Genomic DNA, 18,445 nt, shown 5'->3' with positions numbered 1-18,445 from the left:
TTTATACATGAACTTTCTCACTGACTAATTGGTTTGGTGAAATTTCTTTTAATGCAAAATGACAAATTAATTTAATTTAATTTTAAGTATTATGAACATTCGACAAGATGGTGCCTTGTTACGCTTCAACCCACTCCATACCCATTTCCACGTCCATCTTATTATTTTCGTTAATCAGATTTTACAACAAACGCAGGGCCGTAGCTGGCGGGGGATGGGGTGGGGGCAAGGGGGAACAACTGCCCCTCTCCCCCCAAAAACAAATACCGAACAAAAAAACCCGGTAAAAATAATAGAAACTTAAAGAAAATCCCCTTCTTAACCGTTTAAGAAGTTTTAGGTATGTGACGAATTCATCTGCACCCCCCACCCCCACCCCCACCCCCCACAGACATACACACACAAATCCTAGCTACGGGCCTGAAACACCAAGTTGCATAGGCGTATGGGCTCCCATTTTCGTAGGGGTTCAGGCTGGATTTTGCCCGAATTCAACGAAAATGCCCGAATCTGGATAACAACATTTGTTCATATTAGCATCACTACCAAACAACTATACAGGGTTGCAAACGAATCACTACACATTTTACAAGGTTTACAACTAATTTTTCAGGGTAGAATGATGGAAATACATTGTAAAAAGGTCTCAGGTTAGCACATTTTGCCCGAATATCTGTATAATTTTTGCCCAAATTTTTGATTTTGCACAAGCACACCCCCGCATCCCAGCCGCCGCCCTCCGCCCCCTCCCCTCCATGTCTCGTAAGCTTAAGCCAAGTGGTACTTACATACAAGGTTTGTCCCTATGAACTGATAAGATTTAACGATATGCCCCGAAACGAAAAATTAATGTATTTTCGGGATTTTTTTTTTTTTTAAGGTAAGTTGTATCATAGGCGTCGGAAACTGGGTTGGAGTGGAACTTATGTCCATTGCCTCCAACTCTGAAGATAATGCATCCCCAACTTGAAAATCAACTTAATACTCAGCTTCCCCCCCCCCCCCCCCCACCCAGTTTCTATCATCTGTCGATGTCTATGATTAATTGATAAACAAACATCATGTTAATGTTGTAAACAGCGTACAACAGCATGTACACAACAGTTTTATCGGCCTTTAGCAGAAATCCTGAAAAGTGTACATGATAATGTCCTTCAAGACTTGTATCTCCGACAAAATGTTGTGCCCAGACGTCTTCTCCCTTGTTTAAATGAATCATCTCTGCCACGGTATTGGACTGATAGCCATCTAATCCTGCAACGGCTTCGTTGACGACCGTGCCTTGTTTCATGAGATAAAGAGAGACGATCTGCCCTGGTTTCGAGTACACTTGAAGAAAGAACAGATATACCCCACCGACCGGGGCTCGAAACAAGCCGGATCCGTTGTTGTAGCCGTTACCAATGTTAACGTCGACTTTGTTAAACCGGGCGGTGCTGTGAGTGGGGATATTGGTCACCCCGCTGATTTCAGCGTGGAAAGCCACGACTACATCCTTCGCAGCTGTATAAATAGAAAATAACTTATTAGTCTGTCAGTTTCTGTGAGTCTGTGAGTCTGTCTATATATATATGTATGTATGTATGTATGTATGCATGTATATATGTATGTATGTATATGTATGTATATATATATATATATATATATATATATGTATGTATATATATATATATATATATATATATATATATATATATGTGTGTGTGTGTGTGTGTGTGTGTGTGTGTGTGTGTGTTTCTCCCTCAGTCTCTCTTCCTTCTATCTTAGTTTTTCTTCTACCCCCCCCCCTCTCTCGGTGTGTGTGTGTGTGTTTATCTAAGGGAAGTTAAATATGTGTGTGTTTATCTAAGGGAAGTTAAATATGTGTGTGTTTATCTAAGGGAAGTTAATTGTGTGTGTGTGTGTGTGTGTGTGTGTGTGTGTGTGTGTGTGTGTGTGTTTGTTTATCTAAGGGAAGTTAAATAGAAATAATGAAAGAGAATGAGAAAGGAAAATGAGTGTTCAAGTGGTTATATTAGCTAGTAAATAAACAGCTATTACTCTCAATTTCGGGAGTGATTATTTCATTGGCCAGTGTATAGCTCTGGTACTTTTTGGCATCGAGTAAGTGTTCAAGCACGCATAACGTTGACACAATTTTTGACTTCGCCGGAGAGTTCTGTCCAAGACACCGTGGCTTTGGTGTCTTGGTCAGTCATCACTGTGGAGCAGCCAATAGAATGTTTAAATCGATCTCCTATACGTGTGATATTGTTGTCTGATACCAACAATCTCACAGTGTTTCTCCAACGTGTGTGTAAAATAAATAGATAAATATAATTTATAAAACAAAGAAAAGAAATTACCTTTTGCTTTCAAAGAATCTACCTCTGTTCGAAGCTGATGGTTTTCTGCTTTGAGGTTCGTTATTTCCGTGGTCACTTCCTTCGCAAACTGTTCAAATGTAATCTCAGTGTTCTGGTCAGTTATTATAAAACAGAGAACTTTCGGAGTGTAGAAAATAAGACTTATGAATAGCAATAGCCATACTTGTTGCCGGGACATATTAACGTTCTTCCCTGAAAGCCAAAACTTCTCAATCTGAAGACAGACGTAACATGGGAAACACCATATTGATGTGTTTTGGGTGTTTGTTTTTTCCCATCTGTCCTTATCAACTGGTCATGTCGACATAAACCTAATATTTCTATCGTATATTATTTTTTATTCAGTAATATACGATAGAAATTACCATGGCAACAAGGGTGTCTATTTATACATGAATTTTCTCACCGATTAGTTGGTTTGGCGAAATATCTTTTAATTCATAACGACAAACTAATTTAATTTAAGTTTAAGTATTATGAAGATTCTACAAAATAGTGTCTTGGTACACTTCAACTCACCCCATACCCATTCCCACCTCTGTCTTATTATTTCCGTACATCAGATTTTACAAGAAATACAGGGCCATTGCTAGCGGGGGTGGTGGTGGTGTTCGGGGGTGGGGAGTGTGTGTGTGTGTGTGGGGGGGGGTCAAGGGGGAACAACTGCCTCCCCTTCCCCCCCAAAAAACCCTAAAAAAACCCCGGTAAAAATAATAGGAACTTATAGAAAATCCTCTTCTGAACCGTTTAAGAACTTTTAGGTATGCGACGAATTCATCTGCCCCCGCACCCAAAAAAATCCTCGTTACGGGCGTGAAACACCAAATAAACAATACAAGCTGTGTAAACATACATAACATTTTAATCAGCCTTTAATAGATATCCTAAAAACTGTGTGTGGTGATATGCCCTGATACTGGTCTCGCCGACAATGTGCTGTACCCAAACGTCTTCACCTTGGTTCAAATGAAGCATCTCGGCTACGGTACTGGACTGATAGCCACCCGTTCCCGCCACCGCTTCGTTGACGGCCGTGCCTTGTTTATACAGACTTAGGGCGACGTGGTGTTGCGGTTTCGAGTACACCTGAAGAAGGATCAGATATATTCCGCTGACTGGGGCTCGAAACACGCCAGAGCCGTTGTTGTAGCCGCTGCCAATGTTGATGTTGACGTTGTTGAAGCGAACAACGCTGTGTTCCTGGATGGTGACGTCGTTTGTCATTTCGGTGTGGAAAGCTACGATGACATTCTTTGCAGCTGAATGAACAGAAAATAAAACCGTATTAGTTAATAATTGATCAGTCTCTCTCTCTCTCTCTCTCTCTCTCTCTCTCTCTCTCTCTCTCTCTCTCTTTGGAAAATCTTTTTAAATCCACGTCTTTTCAACCTGTTTTTGAAGATGTTTAAGGGGATGGGGAGGGATGGGGGGGGTATAGCTGTGTGGCTGGGGAGGGTGGTGGAGGGATGGGGATGGTGGGGAGGAGACTGGTGCAAACTTGCCTTGTGCTTTCAGTGCGTTCACCTCAGTTTTCAGGTTTTTGATTTCCGCCGTTGCTTGCATCGCAAACTGTTCAAAAGTAATCTCATTGCTCGGATCCGTCATTATGAAACAGAAAACCTCCGGAGTGTGAACAATAAGACTCGTCAACGCCAACAACCATATTGGTTGCCGGGACATTTTTTTTTACGTCCTTCCTAGAAAATCTGGAACTAGCACACAGCATGGGAATGTACCATATTGCGATTTTCCCCCTTTCTCCTTATCAGTCAGTAATGTCGAAGAGAAACATAATTAGTCACTGATCCCTGTTTTCTAAACACTGAACTACATATATATTCTTAGTAGTTCAAGGCATACTGTCACGGATTTAAGGAACTTATTTATCTAAAAATGGATAATAAATAAAAATTAAATTAATAGATGGAAACCAAATCTAGCTATCTCATCACCTTAACTGAACCATGACGGAGTGAAATCCATGTTATTCCTCTCGGCAATTTTAGTTTTTGAATTATGGACCATTGACATAATTCAATTATTTGTACAAAATGTTATTAATAAATAGAGTATGGTGGTTATGAACATGGCTGAATAAAGTACATTTAGAGACAAATCAAATTATTTTTGTTTAGGTCATTATTTGTTAGACCATTAAATAGGTCAGTGGTCTGTGACAATATGCCTTTAAAGGTGCCTGGTCTTTTAGTTAAACGTTTTAGCTTAGAATGTTATTTTCAGGGCCCGCGAAGTGTATTTGAAAGTGTGTGTGTGTGTGTGTGTGTGTGTGTGTGTGTGTGTTTGTGTGTGTGTAGGGGTGGTGGTGGTGGTGGGTAGCTGTCAGTGTATGGCCCGGAGGGATGGAAATGGAAATTTGAGGGCCCAGTGTTCAAATGCGACATTCACAGCTTTCTGAGCTCGGAGAAAAGCATGGGCGTACATAGGATTTTGAAAAGGGGGGTTCCAATACATAGGATTTTGAAAAGGGGGGTTCCAAAATAGATTGCAGAGATATTGGGCATATATTTCTATGTTGAGTAAATATAATAATGTCAGATATCAATGTCAGATATATTAAATTATAAAAAAAGCGATTTCGGGGGGGGGGGGGGTTCGGTCGAACCAATCGAACCCCCCCTATGTACGCCCATGAAAAGTGGGGGTGGGATGGGGGATTGACTCCCCCCCCCCATTCCGCGGCTCTTGGTTTTCTGTTCGTCCATTATGTTCTTGGTTGTCCTAATGTTTAGAGACATCATATTATTAAAATTTATTTGTTTGTTTTGTTTAATGACACCACTAGAGCACATTGATTTATTAATCATCGGTTGTTGGATGTCAGACATTTGGTAATTTCGAATTCTTAGACAGGAAACCAGCTACATATTTTCTTTAATAGTAGCAAGGGATATTTTATATGCACCATCCCACAGACATGATAGTAAATACACGGTCATTGATATACCAGCCGTGGTGCACTGGCTGGTGCGAGAAATAGCCCAGTGGGGATCGATCCTATAGATCGACAGCGCATCAAGCGAGCGTTTACCACTGGGTTACGTCCCACCCCGCATATTAAAACATAAATACAGTGCAATAACCAGTGAGGTCCAAGCAGACATGCACGACTGCATTACTACAGAGTTGTAAACTTTAAAATTAAAATGGGCGTGGCGTAGCCTAGAACACGCTCGCCTAATGCGCAGTCGGTCTAGGATCGACCCCCGTCGGTGGGCCCATTCGGATATTTCTCGTTCCAGCCTCTCTAAGACTAAATCATGTCAAAATTACCAACTATTTGACATCCAGTAGCCGATGATTAATAAATCAATGTGCTTTAGTGGTGTCGTTAAACAAAACTAAACTTTTAAACTATTAACTAATCAGAAACATCTTACAGTTGCAGCAAACTTTGGACAGTCCCTTTATTACTAGTTAATATAGTTAAAGTTTGTTTAGCAACACCACTAGAGCGCATTGATTAATTATTCATCGTCCAGTGAATGATAAACATACAAAACGTTTTTTGTTCCTGGATTTTCTGAAGGAATATGGCGTTTTCCAAAGGGTCTTGTGTACATACAGTTATAGACCCTATTAAATTAAATTTAAATTAAATAGCTAGACAGACATAATACAGTTGGAACTGTGTTCTAAAACCTGGTGTCTTCGTGAACATACAAGGGAGGGGGTTGCAGAGGCGGTGATAATGCACATGTCAGTTCGGATATATCCGTAAGTGTTCCGATCAAATTCGATGATCTCCGAATTAATGTACTGTCCCGCTGATTTTGCTACGCTTCAAATAACACGAAGCAAACCAACGTAACGGAGGAACAGTCAATGATTATCAGGAAGTAAGCAAAGACTGGAGTGTCAGACTCAAACTCAAAGTGTAAAATGATAACTGAAATTGAAGGTACGTTTTGTTTGACGCTGTTTAAACTTTCATGATTTATAGGGTGTATTTTACTGGTATCATATGTTTTAATTTAATTCAGTTTTATTGTTAGAATGCTTCAGAGGCTATTCGTTTAACAGTGTTGCTGTATTTAGAATTATCATTATCATGATTATGCTTATGGCCCTAGCGGCGGCTGCGGTCGCTACTTATAAAGAATAGGCATATTATGACGTTAAACATGTAAACACTAAAACAGACTGAACAAATATGGTAAAATCGAGACCACAATTTCATGAAGCAAACTATCGGATTTGACCAATCCAAGTTGATAACTAGCCCGAGTACTCTGACTGTAAGAGAGCTAGACGGACATTTGGACATAAACACGCTCTCATTACAGTCAGAGACCAACCTATGTCTTTTTTTGGCAATTCCTGACTACCAAACGGTAGGCAACGAGTCCCACTCTAATACCACAACAATCCTATGTTTGACGTCAAATACCTTTACATCAATCATTTTCGAGTTAAGTGATACAAAAAAAATCCACATATTAATCACTAATACACATACTACAGAAAGAAACCCGACAGCACCCACATTCAGCTTCTCTTCGTGACACTCCGTCACAACAATTGCAAAGCTCGGCGATCTATTTCGAGACGTAGACCACGTGATTCCGCCTTGTGCAGCAGTTACAGGGGCCGTCTCATATCAAGCGAAGTTACAACATGGAAGAGTTGGCTAATGCCGTTTTGGATGAATTTGGATTTCATTACGTCATTAAACCAAAACAATTACACATTGATTCCATTTTGAATTTGAAGGATACATTTGGGGTGTTATCGACAGGATACGGCAAAAGTATGTGCTACGTACTGCCTCCTCTTATGAGATGACCCCTGTAACTGCTGCACAAGGCGGAATCGCCCAGTCTCGAAATAGATCGCCGAGCTTTGCAATTGTTGTGACGGAGTGTCACGAAGAGAAGCTGAATGTGGGTGCTGTCGGGTTTCTTTCTGTAGTATGTGTATTAGTGATTAATATGTGGATTTTTTTTGTATCACTTAACTCGAAAATGATTGATGTAAAGGTATTTGACGTCAAACATAGGATTGTTGTGGTATTAGAGTGGGACTCGTTGCCTACCGTTTGGTAGTCAGGAATTGCCAAAAAAAGACATAGGTTGGTCTCTGACTGTAATGAGAGCGTGTTTATGTCCAAATGTCCGTCTAGCTCTCTTACAGTCAGAGAGCTCGGGCTAGTTGATAACCAAACTGACACTCATGTGACAATGATCATGTGTTTTTAGTAATGTGAAATATAAATCAATTAAATTTGTCAAGACACATCCCAAAAAACAACAAAGATTTGTTTCCTGACTTAAGAACCCATCTACCTTTTAAAAACAAATTAAGTATTTTTTGTTAACTTAATGGATGCCAGTCAATATCTAGCTTAGTCTGTAGAGTGCTAGATACCACCGTATTAAGATCAAACCCTTTTGATGATGGGAGCAGGTCAGTTCACATCTAAACCAACTCACCCCAGCTGTTTGTCAACTTGCCCCAGCCATTGGTCAACTTGCCCCACACTGTTTAGTCAACTCATATCATGACCGTTTTATTAATTAAATATAACAATAGCTTAAGCAATAATGTGCATTAATTTGAAATATTGTTGAATATGCACACCAGTCGGAGTCCAAAAGCCTTGACTGATCATTCCTTTAATGATATAAAGGACAAACTCACAAATGTAATTAAAATGGGATTGACGGTTCATTATAATTGATTATTGGATCTCCCAAATATAAAACCATTTTAATAAGTTGTCATAATAGCGGAGTTTCACTGTAATAATAATAAATAAAATTACACCAAAATTGTACATGTCCATTTTTAATTCCGTCGCAATTATTTAAGGACAGTAAAGTTTTGAGCGAGTTGTCCAAACACTGGAGCGAGTTGACAAAATGTTGGGGTGAGTTGTTTTTGGGACGAGTTGACCAGCATTCTCAAAGATCCATCAGTTGCCTTTATCAGAATACAAAAACAGGGATATTTAACCTATGGAATTCGTTAGCAGCTTGTTTAGAAACATTTTCATTTCCACTGAGATTTTTATACAAGAAATGTTACTTCAAGAGTTGGTATGGGTTTAAAACTTAATATGTTTTTATTAATTATTCATTATAGATTTACATGCCAATTCTTTGGTAATTGTTTTTATCCCACAATCGCTATATACATCGGCAAGATATGATGACCAGATAAATCTCTATATTTTTTGTCACTGACCAAAAATATAGGTCACGAGACATAAGCCCGTCATGACTGAGTATTTCAGAGTAGATTTTCAATAAACATACTCTTTAAATCATTTGTTGAAGTACAGTAAATACAAATAACTTTTAGTTCTGTGATAACAATACAAAACTTGTATATTTATTTATGAATTAAAGTTTTGAATGTTACAGAATGTAGCTAGCGTCTTACAAAAAATGTCGTCTTGTATCTTGTATGATGTAATACGGCAAAAGCCTTGCTAGGTTGTTTGCATTTACAAAAATGGAATAAATAATGATTTTCCAACTATTCCTGTAGGATTGGTCAGCAGACCGTGCTGCATTTGCCATTCTAACCTTTGTAACCGGCCTCGGTGCGTCGTGGTTAGGCCATCGGTCTACAGGCTGGTAGGTACTGGGTTCGGATCCCAGTCGAGGCATGGGATTTTTAATCCAGATACCGACTCCAAACCCTGAGTGAGTGCTCCGCAAGGCTCAATGGGTAGGTGTAAACCACTTGCACCGACCAGTGATCCATAACTGGTTCAACAAAGGCCATGGTTTGTGCTATCCTGCCTGTGGGAAGCGCATATAAAAGATCCCTTGCTGCTAATCGGAAGAGTAGCCCATGTAGTGGCGACAGCGGGTTTCCTCACAAAATCTGTGTGGTACTTAACCATATGTCTGACGCCATATAACCGTAAATAAAATGTGTTGAGTGCGTCGTTAAATAAAACATTTCTTTCTTTCTAACCTTCGCAGGATAAAGCCGATATCTTAAGACAGTAATCAGTTATTCCCTATTTATGTAACCCACAAATGGTTTCAGTGATAGAAATAAGCAAATTGTTTTACCAGGGCTTTAGATTGCACCAAAGTCGAGGTGATAAATGTGCCCAAAATAATCATACCCAAATTAAGTACAAACATGTTGACCTCGAAATATTTCATCTCAAAACCACTGAAATGTTAAGATGAATTAGATTAAAATACCTTGAAATGCATTTATGGACATTTACAACTCTACAACAGCTGTTAATGACAGTACGGAACTGAACTAAAATGGCCTACACATGTACCTGCTCTCACTCAAAAAACACTAAAGTCTCCGCTGTACTCAAATTAGTGAGATCTAAAGTCCTGAGTCAACATGACAAGTACATGTAGAAATCTACTTTTCCACCAATATTTTCTTGTGTCAAAAGAGATCGTTTGTTTTATTCAAATACATGGATGATGTTTTTGATATTTCAAACTGGCCTCGGTGGCATCTTGGTTAACCCATCGGACATAAGGCTGGTAGGTACAGGGTTCGCAACCCAGTACTGGCTTCCACTCAGAGCGAATTTTAACGACTAAGTGAATAGGTGTAAGGTCACTACACCCTCTTCTCTCTCACTAACAACTAACCCACTGTCCTGGACAGACAGCCCAGATAGCTGACTTGTATGCCCAGGACAGCGTGCTTGATCTTTAATTGGATATAAACACAAAAATAAGTTGAAATGAAAAAAAAAAAGATACTGCAAAATTAAACTGCATTGAAAATTTTTACTTGTTCACTGGACAACCACTGATGTACAGTTTGCACAGTTTTCACAGTTCAGGACAAAAGGACAAAACTTTGCTTATTTTGAACATTGCGGTTTACACAAATTTTAAATTATAAACTTTGGATTGTGGGATACAAATAACATTAATTAATGACAAAAAAAGCATTAATAAACATGTGTTAATGAGTGATTTTCATATCAGTTTGATTCAGATGGCCACCTAAGCAAGATGTAACTTGTTCCGAGATTTAAGATGGGGTCCCGTCAACCATGGGACAACACCCCTCACACACTGACAGAGTTCGCTCCCTTGAGTTCGGAAGTAAGACCAAGCGGAGGGATTTTTTCCCGATTTCTTAGAAGAGGAAAAGGTAACTTCCATTTAACATCCTTTTAACTTCCAATTAACTTCCATGCATACGTTTCACAAATTCAGCCAACCCCTGCAATCCAGAAAAAATTTATGTAGGGCTTCTAGAATTTATTTTTTAAATAAAATCCACTAGCCATGGGATCAGTGATTTTTAATATTTACCAGCCATGATTAAAAATTCACTAGCCCTAATTTACTTTAAGTTAATACAATTTTACTAACTGTAATAATGTCAGGTAAAGAGGGAAATGGAGTTTAAAAACACTACAATTGGGGGATATACTTAAATGTAGTAATTGATAACTTTTTTTCACTAGTCGTCTGGCATGGCAATAGTAGTTATTTACTAGCATTCAATATCACTAGCCATGGGAGTCTTTAAAGCCTTGTTCCATATAGTTGATGTGGTGTGTATTATTTCCTTTCAGATGAATCAGATAATTCAGACAGCTCTTCCGCCCCTAGCAGTAGATTGTCATCGAGGGAAACTTCAGTTGAGAGAAGCAAACTGCCCCCTGGTGACACTCACGGCGGAGTTATTGTCGAAAGTGTCGACCCATCTTCTGTACTTCCCACAGAAAAATACTGGATGAAAAATGGTAAAGAGTATTACAGTACAAGATACAACAATAAAATCAACTGACCACTATGGTTGTTTTTTTAATTTCATTATTCACTATATCTAGCTTCTGGAACTAATTGTGTGAATGCCACCCCTATAACATGACTCAGCATCAAAGCTGTTATTAATTATATCTGGCTCCTGAAACTCTGAATTGTGTGCATGCCATCCCTACAACATGACTCAACATTAAAATAAATTGATCACCCATATTTTTTTTTTTTAATGTCCATAATTATCTCTTCTGAACACATACATGAGTACAATGGTAAACACCCACCAGCTTTTCCAACTATGGTTTCGTAAAGTCAGTATTATCCCTGCTGAACAGACGGGTACAGAGGTAAACACCCACCAGCTTTTCCAACTATGGTTTCATAAAGTCAGTATTATCTCTGCTGAACAGACTGATACAATGGTAAACACTCACCAGCTCTTCCAACTATGGTTTCGTAAAGTCAGTATTATCACTGCTGAACAGACGGGTACAGAGGTAAACACCCACCAGCTCTTCCAACTATGGTTTCGTAAAGTCATTATTATCCCTGCTGAACAGACGGGTACAGAGGTAAACACCCACCAGCTCTTCCAACTATGGTTTCGTAAAGTCAGTATTATCTCTGCTGAACAGACTGATACAATGGTAAACACTCACCAGCTCTTCCAACTATGGTTTCGTAAAGTCAGTATTATCACTGCTGAACAGACTGATACAATGGTAAACACCCACCAGCTTTTTCAACTATGGTTTCGTAAAGTCAGTATTATCTCTGCTGAACAGACTGATACAATGGTAAACACTCACCAGCTCTTCCAACTATGGTTTTGTAAAGTCAGTATTATCACTGCTGAACAGACTGATACAATGGTAAACACTCACCAGCTCTTCCAACTATGGTTTCGTAAAGTCAGTATTATCACTGCTGAACAGACGGGTACAGAGATAAACACCCACCAGCTCTTCCAACTATGGTTTCGTAAAGTCAGTATTATCACTGCTGAACAGACGGGTACAGAGATAAACACCCACCAGCTCTTCCAACTATGGTTTCGTAAAGTCAGTATTATCTCTGCTGAACAGACTGATACAATGGTAAACACCCACTCTTACAACTCTTGTTAATGATCACATACTGGTAGCACTAAACCAAATAATTTCTGGCTGGGTCAAAGTTCGAGGTGCACCAAACGTTTGATAGAGAAGTTAACACCACAAGTAATGTGATTGGTTATAAATGTGAGTGTGTTGATTGTAAAAAAAAATCAGTTTCATCTAGGCTAAAAAATGTATGCAATTTTATTTCATCTAGTACCACTGTGTCAAGTAGCCCTGTGCTTGGAACATGTATGGGGTACCTGTAAAAAAAAACTACTCAAATTTTGTGCGAAACTAGGGGTGTTGTAAAAACATCTGGTTATAAAGAAAATGAGCCATGAAAGGTACCATTTTCTTCAGTTAATACTTTGAGGTAGGGGTTGTAGTACTGATATTTATAGGTCATAGTTTGGTTGATATATTGCATATAGTGTTTTTGAACACAAACGTTAAAATGGTCGCCATGGGATTTTATTTGGTATATTCGGTACATAGTTCAGATATAATCATGATGCTAAATAAGACACAAAATGTAGTTGTTTTTCCTGATTTTAGATGATGAAAATGGAAGCCAATCGAGTTTAGAGGGTCAGGTCCCATCACAATGGAACCAAGAAACTACCCCAAAGAGAACACTCTCCAGTGTACTGAGTCGTCTGGGCAACATACTGGAGAGAAGAAGCACTGTTAGTCAAGAGTTGTCTCCCCTTCTGTAACATTTACTGATCAAAACACAAACATGACGACAATATAAATCTATCTTACTCTCTCTTTTTTCCGATCCGTCTCTTTACCTCTTTTAATTTCTGTCTTTCTTACTTTTTACCCTTAGCATTATTAGTTAAAAGTTATCTCCCCTTCTATGATATTTACTAATAAAAACACAAACACAACTACAGTGTAATAAACTATTACTGTCTTTGTCTCTCTCTCACCTGCTCTCAAGTTCTCTCTCTTACTTCACCCCAGTGTTTCCCCTAGTGGCCGGAAGGACCCCGCACCGACCACGTGAATTTCTTTACCGGGACCATAAAAATTGTAACCGTTTAAAAAAGGGACGAGTTCACTTCTGTGATTAATTTGCCGATATTATATACAAAAAAAAGCTAGTAGTCATAAATATACTAGTATTCCACAAATATGTACATTGTTAGAGTGCGGTGGCCAGTGAGGGGAAAAAAAATCAACCATCATGATGATGATAGAATGAAAAAAAATCAACCAACATCGATCATATGTAAATAGGAAAACGGATCTACAAGTCGATACTTTCGATTTCCTTCCATATGAAATGAAATGAATATACTTACAGATGTAATTTTATTAAAGTCCAAGTTAACAAAATGTTGCAGTCATTTTGGGGCAATTTTCCTTTAACTACAGTCTACTAAGTGACTGGTACCCAAACAGTTGTTACTCTGACACAGTGCAGGCGTAACAAAATAAACGGTGACCAGTCTCGTCAGATCAGGGTTTTTTTTTAAAGGTTGCACATAACCATATTGTTTTACGAACTTCCAAATGGTTTTTTTGTTTGGTCGGGTTTTTTTTGGTGTTGTTTTTAAAATTATATTTAAACATTACATAATTAAATTTGCAAGACTTAAAATAAATTATTTTTAAGTGCATTATATGATGTATTAACACAAATTTTAAAATGTACCTACATATATAAAAAAAATGTTTACTTTCTTTTATTTGTTTTATCAATCACTGAATGATTACAATTTAGCATGACCAGTAAAAAAATTTGTCCATTGGTCAGTATAGGACGTCATTTTTTTATTTTATTCTAGAACCCCTGAAGTAGGGCTAATGAATATTCAATCATGGATAATTAATTTTTAAAATCACCAATCCCATGGTTAGTGTATTTTTTTAAAATTCTAGAAGATGTGGGTTTTACTTTTAAATAAATAGATAGATAACAGATAATACATATTACAATCTGTAATTCAGTAATATGTATTATCTGTTTGTGCTTAGTCTAATACTTTTATACTTCTTTTTCAAATTATTGTTTTGACATTATGCAAATATTTAATAATAATAAACATAAAACCCCCCCAAAAAAAAAAACAAAAAAAAACAACAACATTATTATTAAAATCTATCTTAAAATATCTCCTTCTATAAGTGTACATGACACCCTCATGTATTCCATAATGCATCTAAAAACAACTGGAAATTAAAAAAAAACATTACTGGGGAGCATGCCCCCGAACTCCCCTAGCATTTTCGCACCCTTTGGGGGCTCAGTTAACGTCAAACTATTTTGCCAACCCTCTGAAAACATTTCCTGGGGGAAACACTGCTTCACCCGTCTCTTATTCTCTGACTCTGTGACTATCTCGGTGTGACTTTCTTTCTTTCTCTGTCTCTCTGTCTCTCTCTCTCTCTCTCTCTCTCTCTCTCTCTCTCTCTCTCTCTCTCTCTCTCTCTCTCTCTCTCTCTCTCTCTCTCTCTCTCTCTCTCTCTCTCTCTCTCTCTCTCTCTCTCTCTGTGTCTCTCTTACTCCCACTCTTCCTCTTCTCCCTCTCCCCATAATGTAGAAATAACCATATGCAACCATAGTTTATAATGTTTTATACAACATATTGTTTTCCCTATTCTCATTTTTTCAGTTTTAGAAATATCTCCAATATTAAAATTATTAATTTTCTAATGACAGACTCCTCAGGCATACAAGGACAGTGATTTCAAGCAGTACTGGATGCCGGACAGCAGCTGCCGTGAATGCTACAACTGTGGAGACAAATTCACGACGTTCCGCCGGCGACATCACTGTCGAATCTGTGGGCAGATTTTCTGCAGTAAATGCTGCAACCAAGAACTCCCAGGAAAAATCATCGGTTACAAAGGTGAGAAGGCAGAGTGTAGGCTGTTATTTGTCAAGTGGCCAAATGCAAATCAAAGTTGATTTTGGCAAGTTAATTTAATTCCTCGCCAAAAAGCCAATTAGAAAATCATGTGCTATTTATAGATCCACATGTTTTCACTTGCTGACCCTATTGTCAACACCTGTCAGAATAATGAATGAATGAATGTTTAACGGCACCCAAGCACAAAAATACACATCGGCTATTGGGTGTCACAAATGGTTCTCAGAATAAAGACATCAATTGGTTGAGGTGTTCCAGTTGAGTAAATCAGAGCTTCTAGATTATGGTAGCCCCACTCCCATGGTTAGTGATATTCAATGTTGGGCTAGTAAATAACTACTATTGCCATGCCCGACATTGCTTCTAGATTATGGTAGCCCCACTCCCATGGCTAGTGATATTCAATGTTGGGCTAGTAAATAAATACTATTGCCATGCCCGACATCGCTTCTAGATTATGGTAGCCCCACTCCCATGGCTAGTGATATTCAATGTTGGGCTAGTGAATAACTACTATTGCCATGCCCGATGGCTAGTGAATTTGTTTTGATCAAATGTTGCAGTTAAGTCTATTTTGTAAATATGAATATCCTGTCCCCACCCCAACCCCCAATGTTAGTGTTTTTAAGCTCTATCTCCCTCTTTAGGTGACATACCTGATAATTATTATTTAGTAAAATTGTATTAACTTAAAGTAAAGTAGGGCTAGTGAATTTGTAATCCTGGCTAGTACATTTTTTAAAGCACTGATCCCATGGCTAGTGGATTTTATAAAATTCTAGAAGCCCTTAGTAAATACATTACCAAGAAGTAATTGGATCACCTTGACCTTTGACATTTAAGAAGATAGATCAGACATGTCGAATTGCTAATATATTTTTGGGGTCAACCTTTAGCCATAAATGATAAACACTTAGAGCTTTCTACCTGTTGTTTGAGATCCATATGACGTGGCTTAGGTTTGTTCATCTCTATTTCTTGTACATCTGTTGCTAAGAGATGGGTGGGACGTAGCCCAGTGGTAAAGCACCTGCTCGATTGCGCAGTTGGTCTGGGATCGATCCCTGTCAGTGGACCCATTGGGCTATTTCTCATTCCAGCCACAGCACTGCGACTTGTATATCAAAGGCTGTGGTATATACTACCCTGTCTGTAGGATGGTGCATATAAAAGATCCCTTGCTGCTAATTGAAAAGAGTAGCCCATGAAGTGGCGACAGTAGGTTTTCTCTCTCAATCTGTGTGGTCCTTAACCATATGTCTGACGCCATATAACCATAAATAAAATGTGTTGAATGCGTCGTTAAATAAAACATTTCCTTTCTTCCGTTGCTGAGCATATTATTCATTATTCATTATAACGCAAAACACCAATAATACTTGCGTGTATTATTGATTTAAAGACATATGACTGGCTGCTCCTAGGTGATGACCGATTACCACAGCGCTACCATCTAATGAAAAAAGCACAATCAAATTATTGATAGGCGACGTATACAGCTTTCACACGTTAGATATGCTATCAAAGAAATCATTGTACGTGATAAGTAGAGACCACTAACAAGAGAAAGTGAGTTGGATATGTCTTCAGACAACGAGTTGCAGGATATATAGTATCTAATTAACACAAATGTAGGAATCTATTTCCAAAAAAACCTCACCAGAAATAAAACAAAATTTAAATGTCTTTTGTAACTAAAACTTATTTACAGCTTTGTAGCTAACATACATGTCACAAGCTAATCAGTTTCAGATTAACCTATACATCACAGATAAATCAATTTCGATCATGTTTTTCATTTTTTTCATTGGATGATATGATTTTTGCGACTGGGTCATCTCCTATTTCTTTAAAATGTTGTCACACATATATGTGTTATCACAGATAACTAATGGTGTTATCACCAATGGGTGTGTATAAACTAAAGTACTAATCAAAATTATACCCAGGTGATTTTCCAGTCTTATATTATTTATGAAAATCTCTGGAATAAAAACCATAAAAATATATAACAAAACTATAACAATATAAACCTAGGTGTTATAGTCTGTTCCAAATTACATATGTTTTGCAGTAAAATATAATATAATAGGTCATTTATTGTCATTTTTCCTACCGGTTGTTTGAATACCATAACAGGTCATGATAATACTGACACATTTTTATGGTTTTTATTCCAGGGATTTTCATAACTAATATAAAGACTGAAAAATCACCTGGGTATAATTTTGATTAGTACTTTAGTATATAACAGCCACTCATATGGTAGTCTTTGTATATCACAGGTGGTATCCGTGTGTGTCAGTATTGCTGTAAAGTCGTCCTCCGATACGCCCAGCAGTCCGAGTCTAGTGGAGATATGAAGATGATCAGAGAGGACCTGAAGAGGTTGTCTCCCATTGACTCGGAGGTGATGCTCTCTCAGGAGTTTGGACTTTGGATGCCCACTAGAGCGCCCTCTGTCCACGAAGACCAACTTCCATCGCAGAGGTTTGTCTCAGATAAAGGTTGCACTTTTGCATGCATTTCAATACAATTTCTATTTGAGAATATATTCTGTGAAAGAAAATCTAATATTGAGAGTGTTACGTGACTGCAGTTTTAAGTGGTGAGGCCACAGTTGCTCTACTTGGAAAACAAAATCTTAAGTAGTGGTATATTTGTGTGGTAATCTGCTTTGAAGTGTAATGTATATTCAGTGGAACCCACATAAACTGGATCCTGACAAAACTGGATTGCTGTTAAAACTGGATTGCTGTTAAAACTGGATCCTGACAAAACCGGATTGCTGTTAAAACAGGATTTCTGTTAAGACTGGATTGTTGTTAAAACCAGATTGTTGTTGAAACCGGATTGCTGTTGAAACTGGCCAAATGTCTCAGTCCTTATCTCTGTGTATTTCAGATCTGTAAGCCCCCAAGATGCAAACAACGGTGCCAAGTCCACGCCCTTTGACCTCACACCAATGGCTGACATCTCTATTCAAGAGAGCCTTATTCTCACTGAAGTAAGCTGATTTGACTATTGAAACATGCTGTAAAAACACACTGTAAGATCCCTCTACTATACTGACTCATAACCAGAGGGAATTTTAATAGCTCACTAACCACTACACTAACTGCTCTCCCTGTGTCTCTTTCTCCCTCCCTCTCTCCTCCCTCTTTCTCTCTCCCCCCTCTTTCTCTCTCCCTCCCCTCCCCCTCCCTCTCCCCCCCTCTCCCCTTCCCTCTCCCCTTCCCTCTGTCTCTCTGTCTCTCTCTCTCTCTCTCTCTCTCTCTCTCTCTCTGTGTGTCTCCCTGTCTGTCTCTAACTCTGTCACTCTCTCTCTCTCTCAATGTATGTCTCTCTCTCAATGTCTCTCT

General features: G+C 38.4%; 3 protein-coding genes across 5 annotated transcripts in view; 1 reads left to right on the top strand and 2 right to left on the bottom strand.

The window, feature by feature from the left end:
* Window positions 1–1,021: 1,021 nt before the first annotated feature.
* LOC121387602 (complement C1q tumor necrosis factor-related protein 3-like) lies at window positions 1,022–2,544 on the bottom strand. Its single transcript, XM_041518761.1, has 2 exons — window positions 2,346–2,544; window positions 1,022–1,503 (listed from the first exon to the last, which is right to left on the bottom strand). Exons 1-2 carry the CDS (start codon window positions 2,542–2,544, stop codon window positions 1,022–1,024), a joined length of 681 nt encoding a protein of 226 aa, XP_041374695.1.
* A 666-nt stretch (window positions 2,545–3,210) lies between these two features.
* LOC121387870 (multimerin-2-like) lies at window positions 3,211–4,103 on the bottom strand. Its single transcript, XM_041519099.1, has 2 exons — window positions 3,869–4,103; window positions 3,211–3,625 (listed from the first exon to the last, which is right to left on the bottom strand). Exons 1-2 carry the CDS (start codon window positions 4,044–4,046, stop codon window positions 3,228–3,230), a joined length of 576 nt encoding a protein of 191 aa, XP_041375033.1. The 5' UTR covers window positions 4,047–4,103; the 3' UTR covers window positions 3,211–3,227.
* Window positions 4,104–6,202: 2,099 nt separating this feature from the next.
* Window positions 6,203–18,445, top strand: part of LOC121387428 (1-phosphatidylinositol 3-phosphate 5-kinase-like) — a 126,458-nt gene continuing 114,215 nt past the window's right edge. For all 3 annotated transcript variants that reach the window (XR_005959818.1, XM_041518540.1, XM_041518539.1), the window contains exons 1-7: window positions 6,203–6,285; window positions 10,313–10,481; window positions 10,912–11,082; window positions 12,757–12,887; window positions 14,873–15,062; window positions 17,369–17,573; window positions 17,988–18,090. Coding sequence is in view for 2 of the 3 variants with exons in the window: in XM_041518540.1 (XP_041374474.1) it covers window positions 10,364–10,481; window positions 10,912–11,082; window positions 12,757–12,887; window positions 14,873–15,062; window positions 17,369–17,573; window positions 17,988–18,090 (918 nt within the window). In the remaining variant the exon portion in view is untranslated. The remainder of the gene's footprint in view (window positions 6,286–10,312; window positions 10,482–10,911; window positions 11,083–12,756; window positions 12,888–14,872; window positions 15,063–17,368; window positions 17,574–17,987; window positions 18,091–18,445) is intronic.

Source organism: Gigantopelta aegis, chromosome 13 (assembly GCF_016097555.1).
Source record: "Gigantopelta aegis isolate Gae_Host chromosome 13, Gae_host_genome, whole genome shotgun sequence".
In the NCBI taxonomy this organism is placed as follows: Eukaryota; Metazoa; Mollusca; class Gastropoda; order Neomphalida; family Peltospiridae; genus Gigantopelta; species Gigantopelta aegis.
This window is presented reverse-complemented; position numbering and strand designations above follow the sequence as displayed.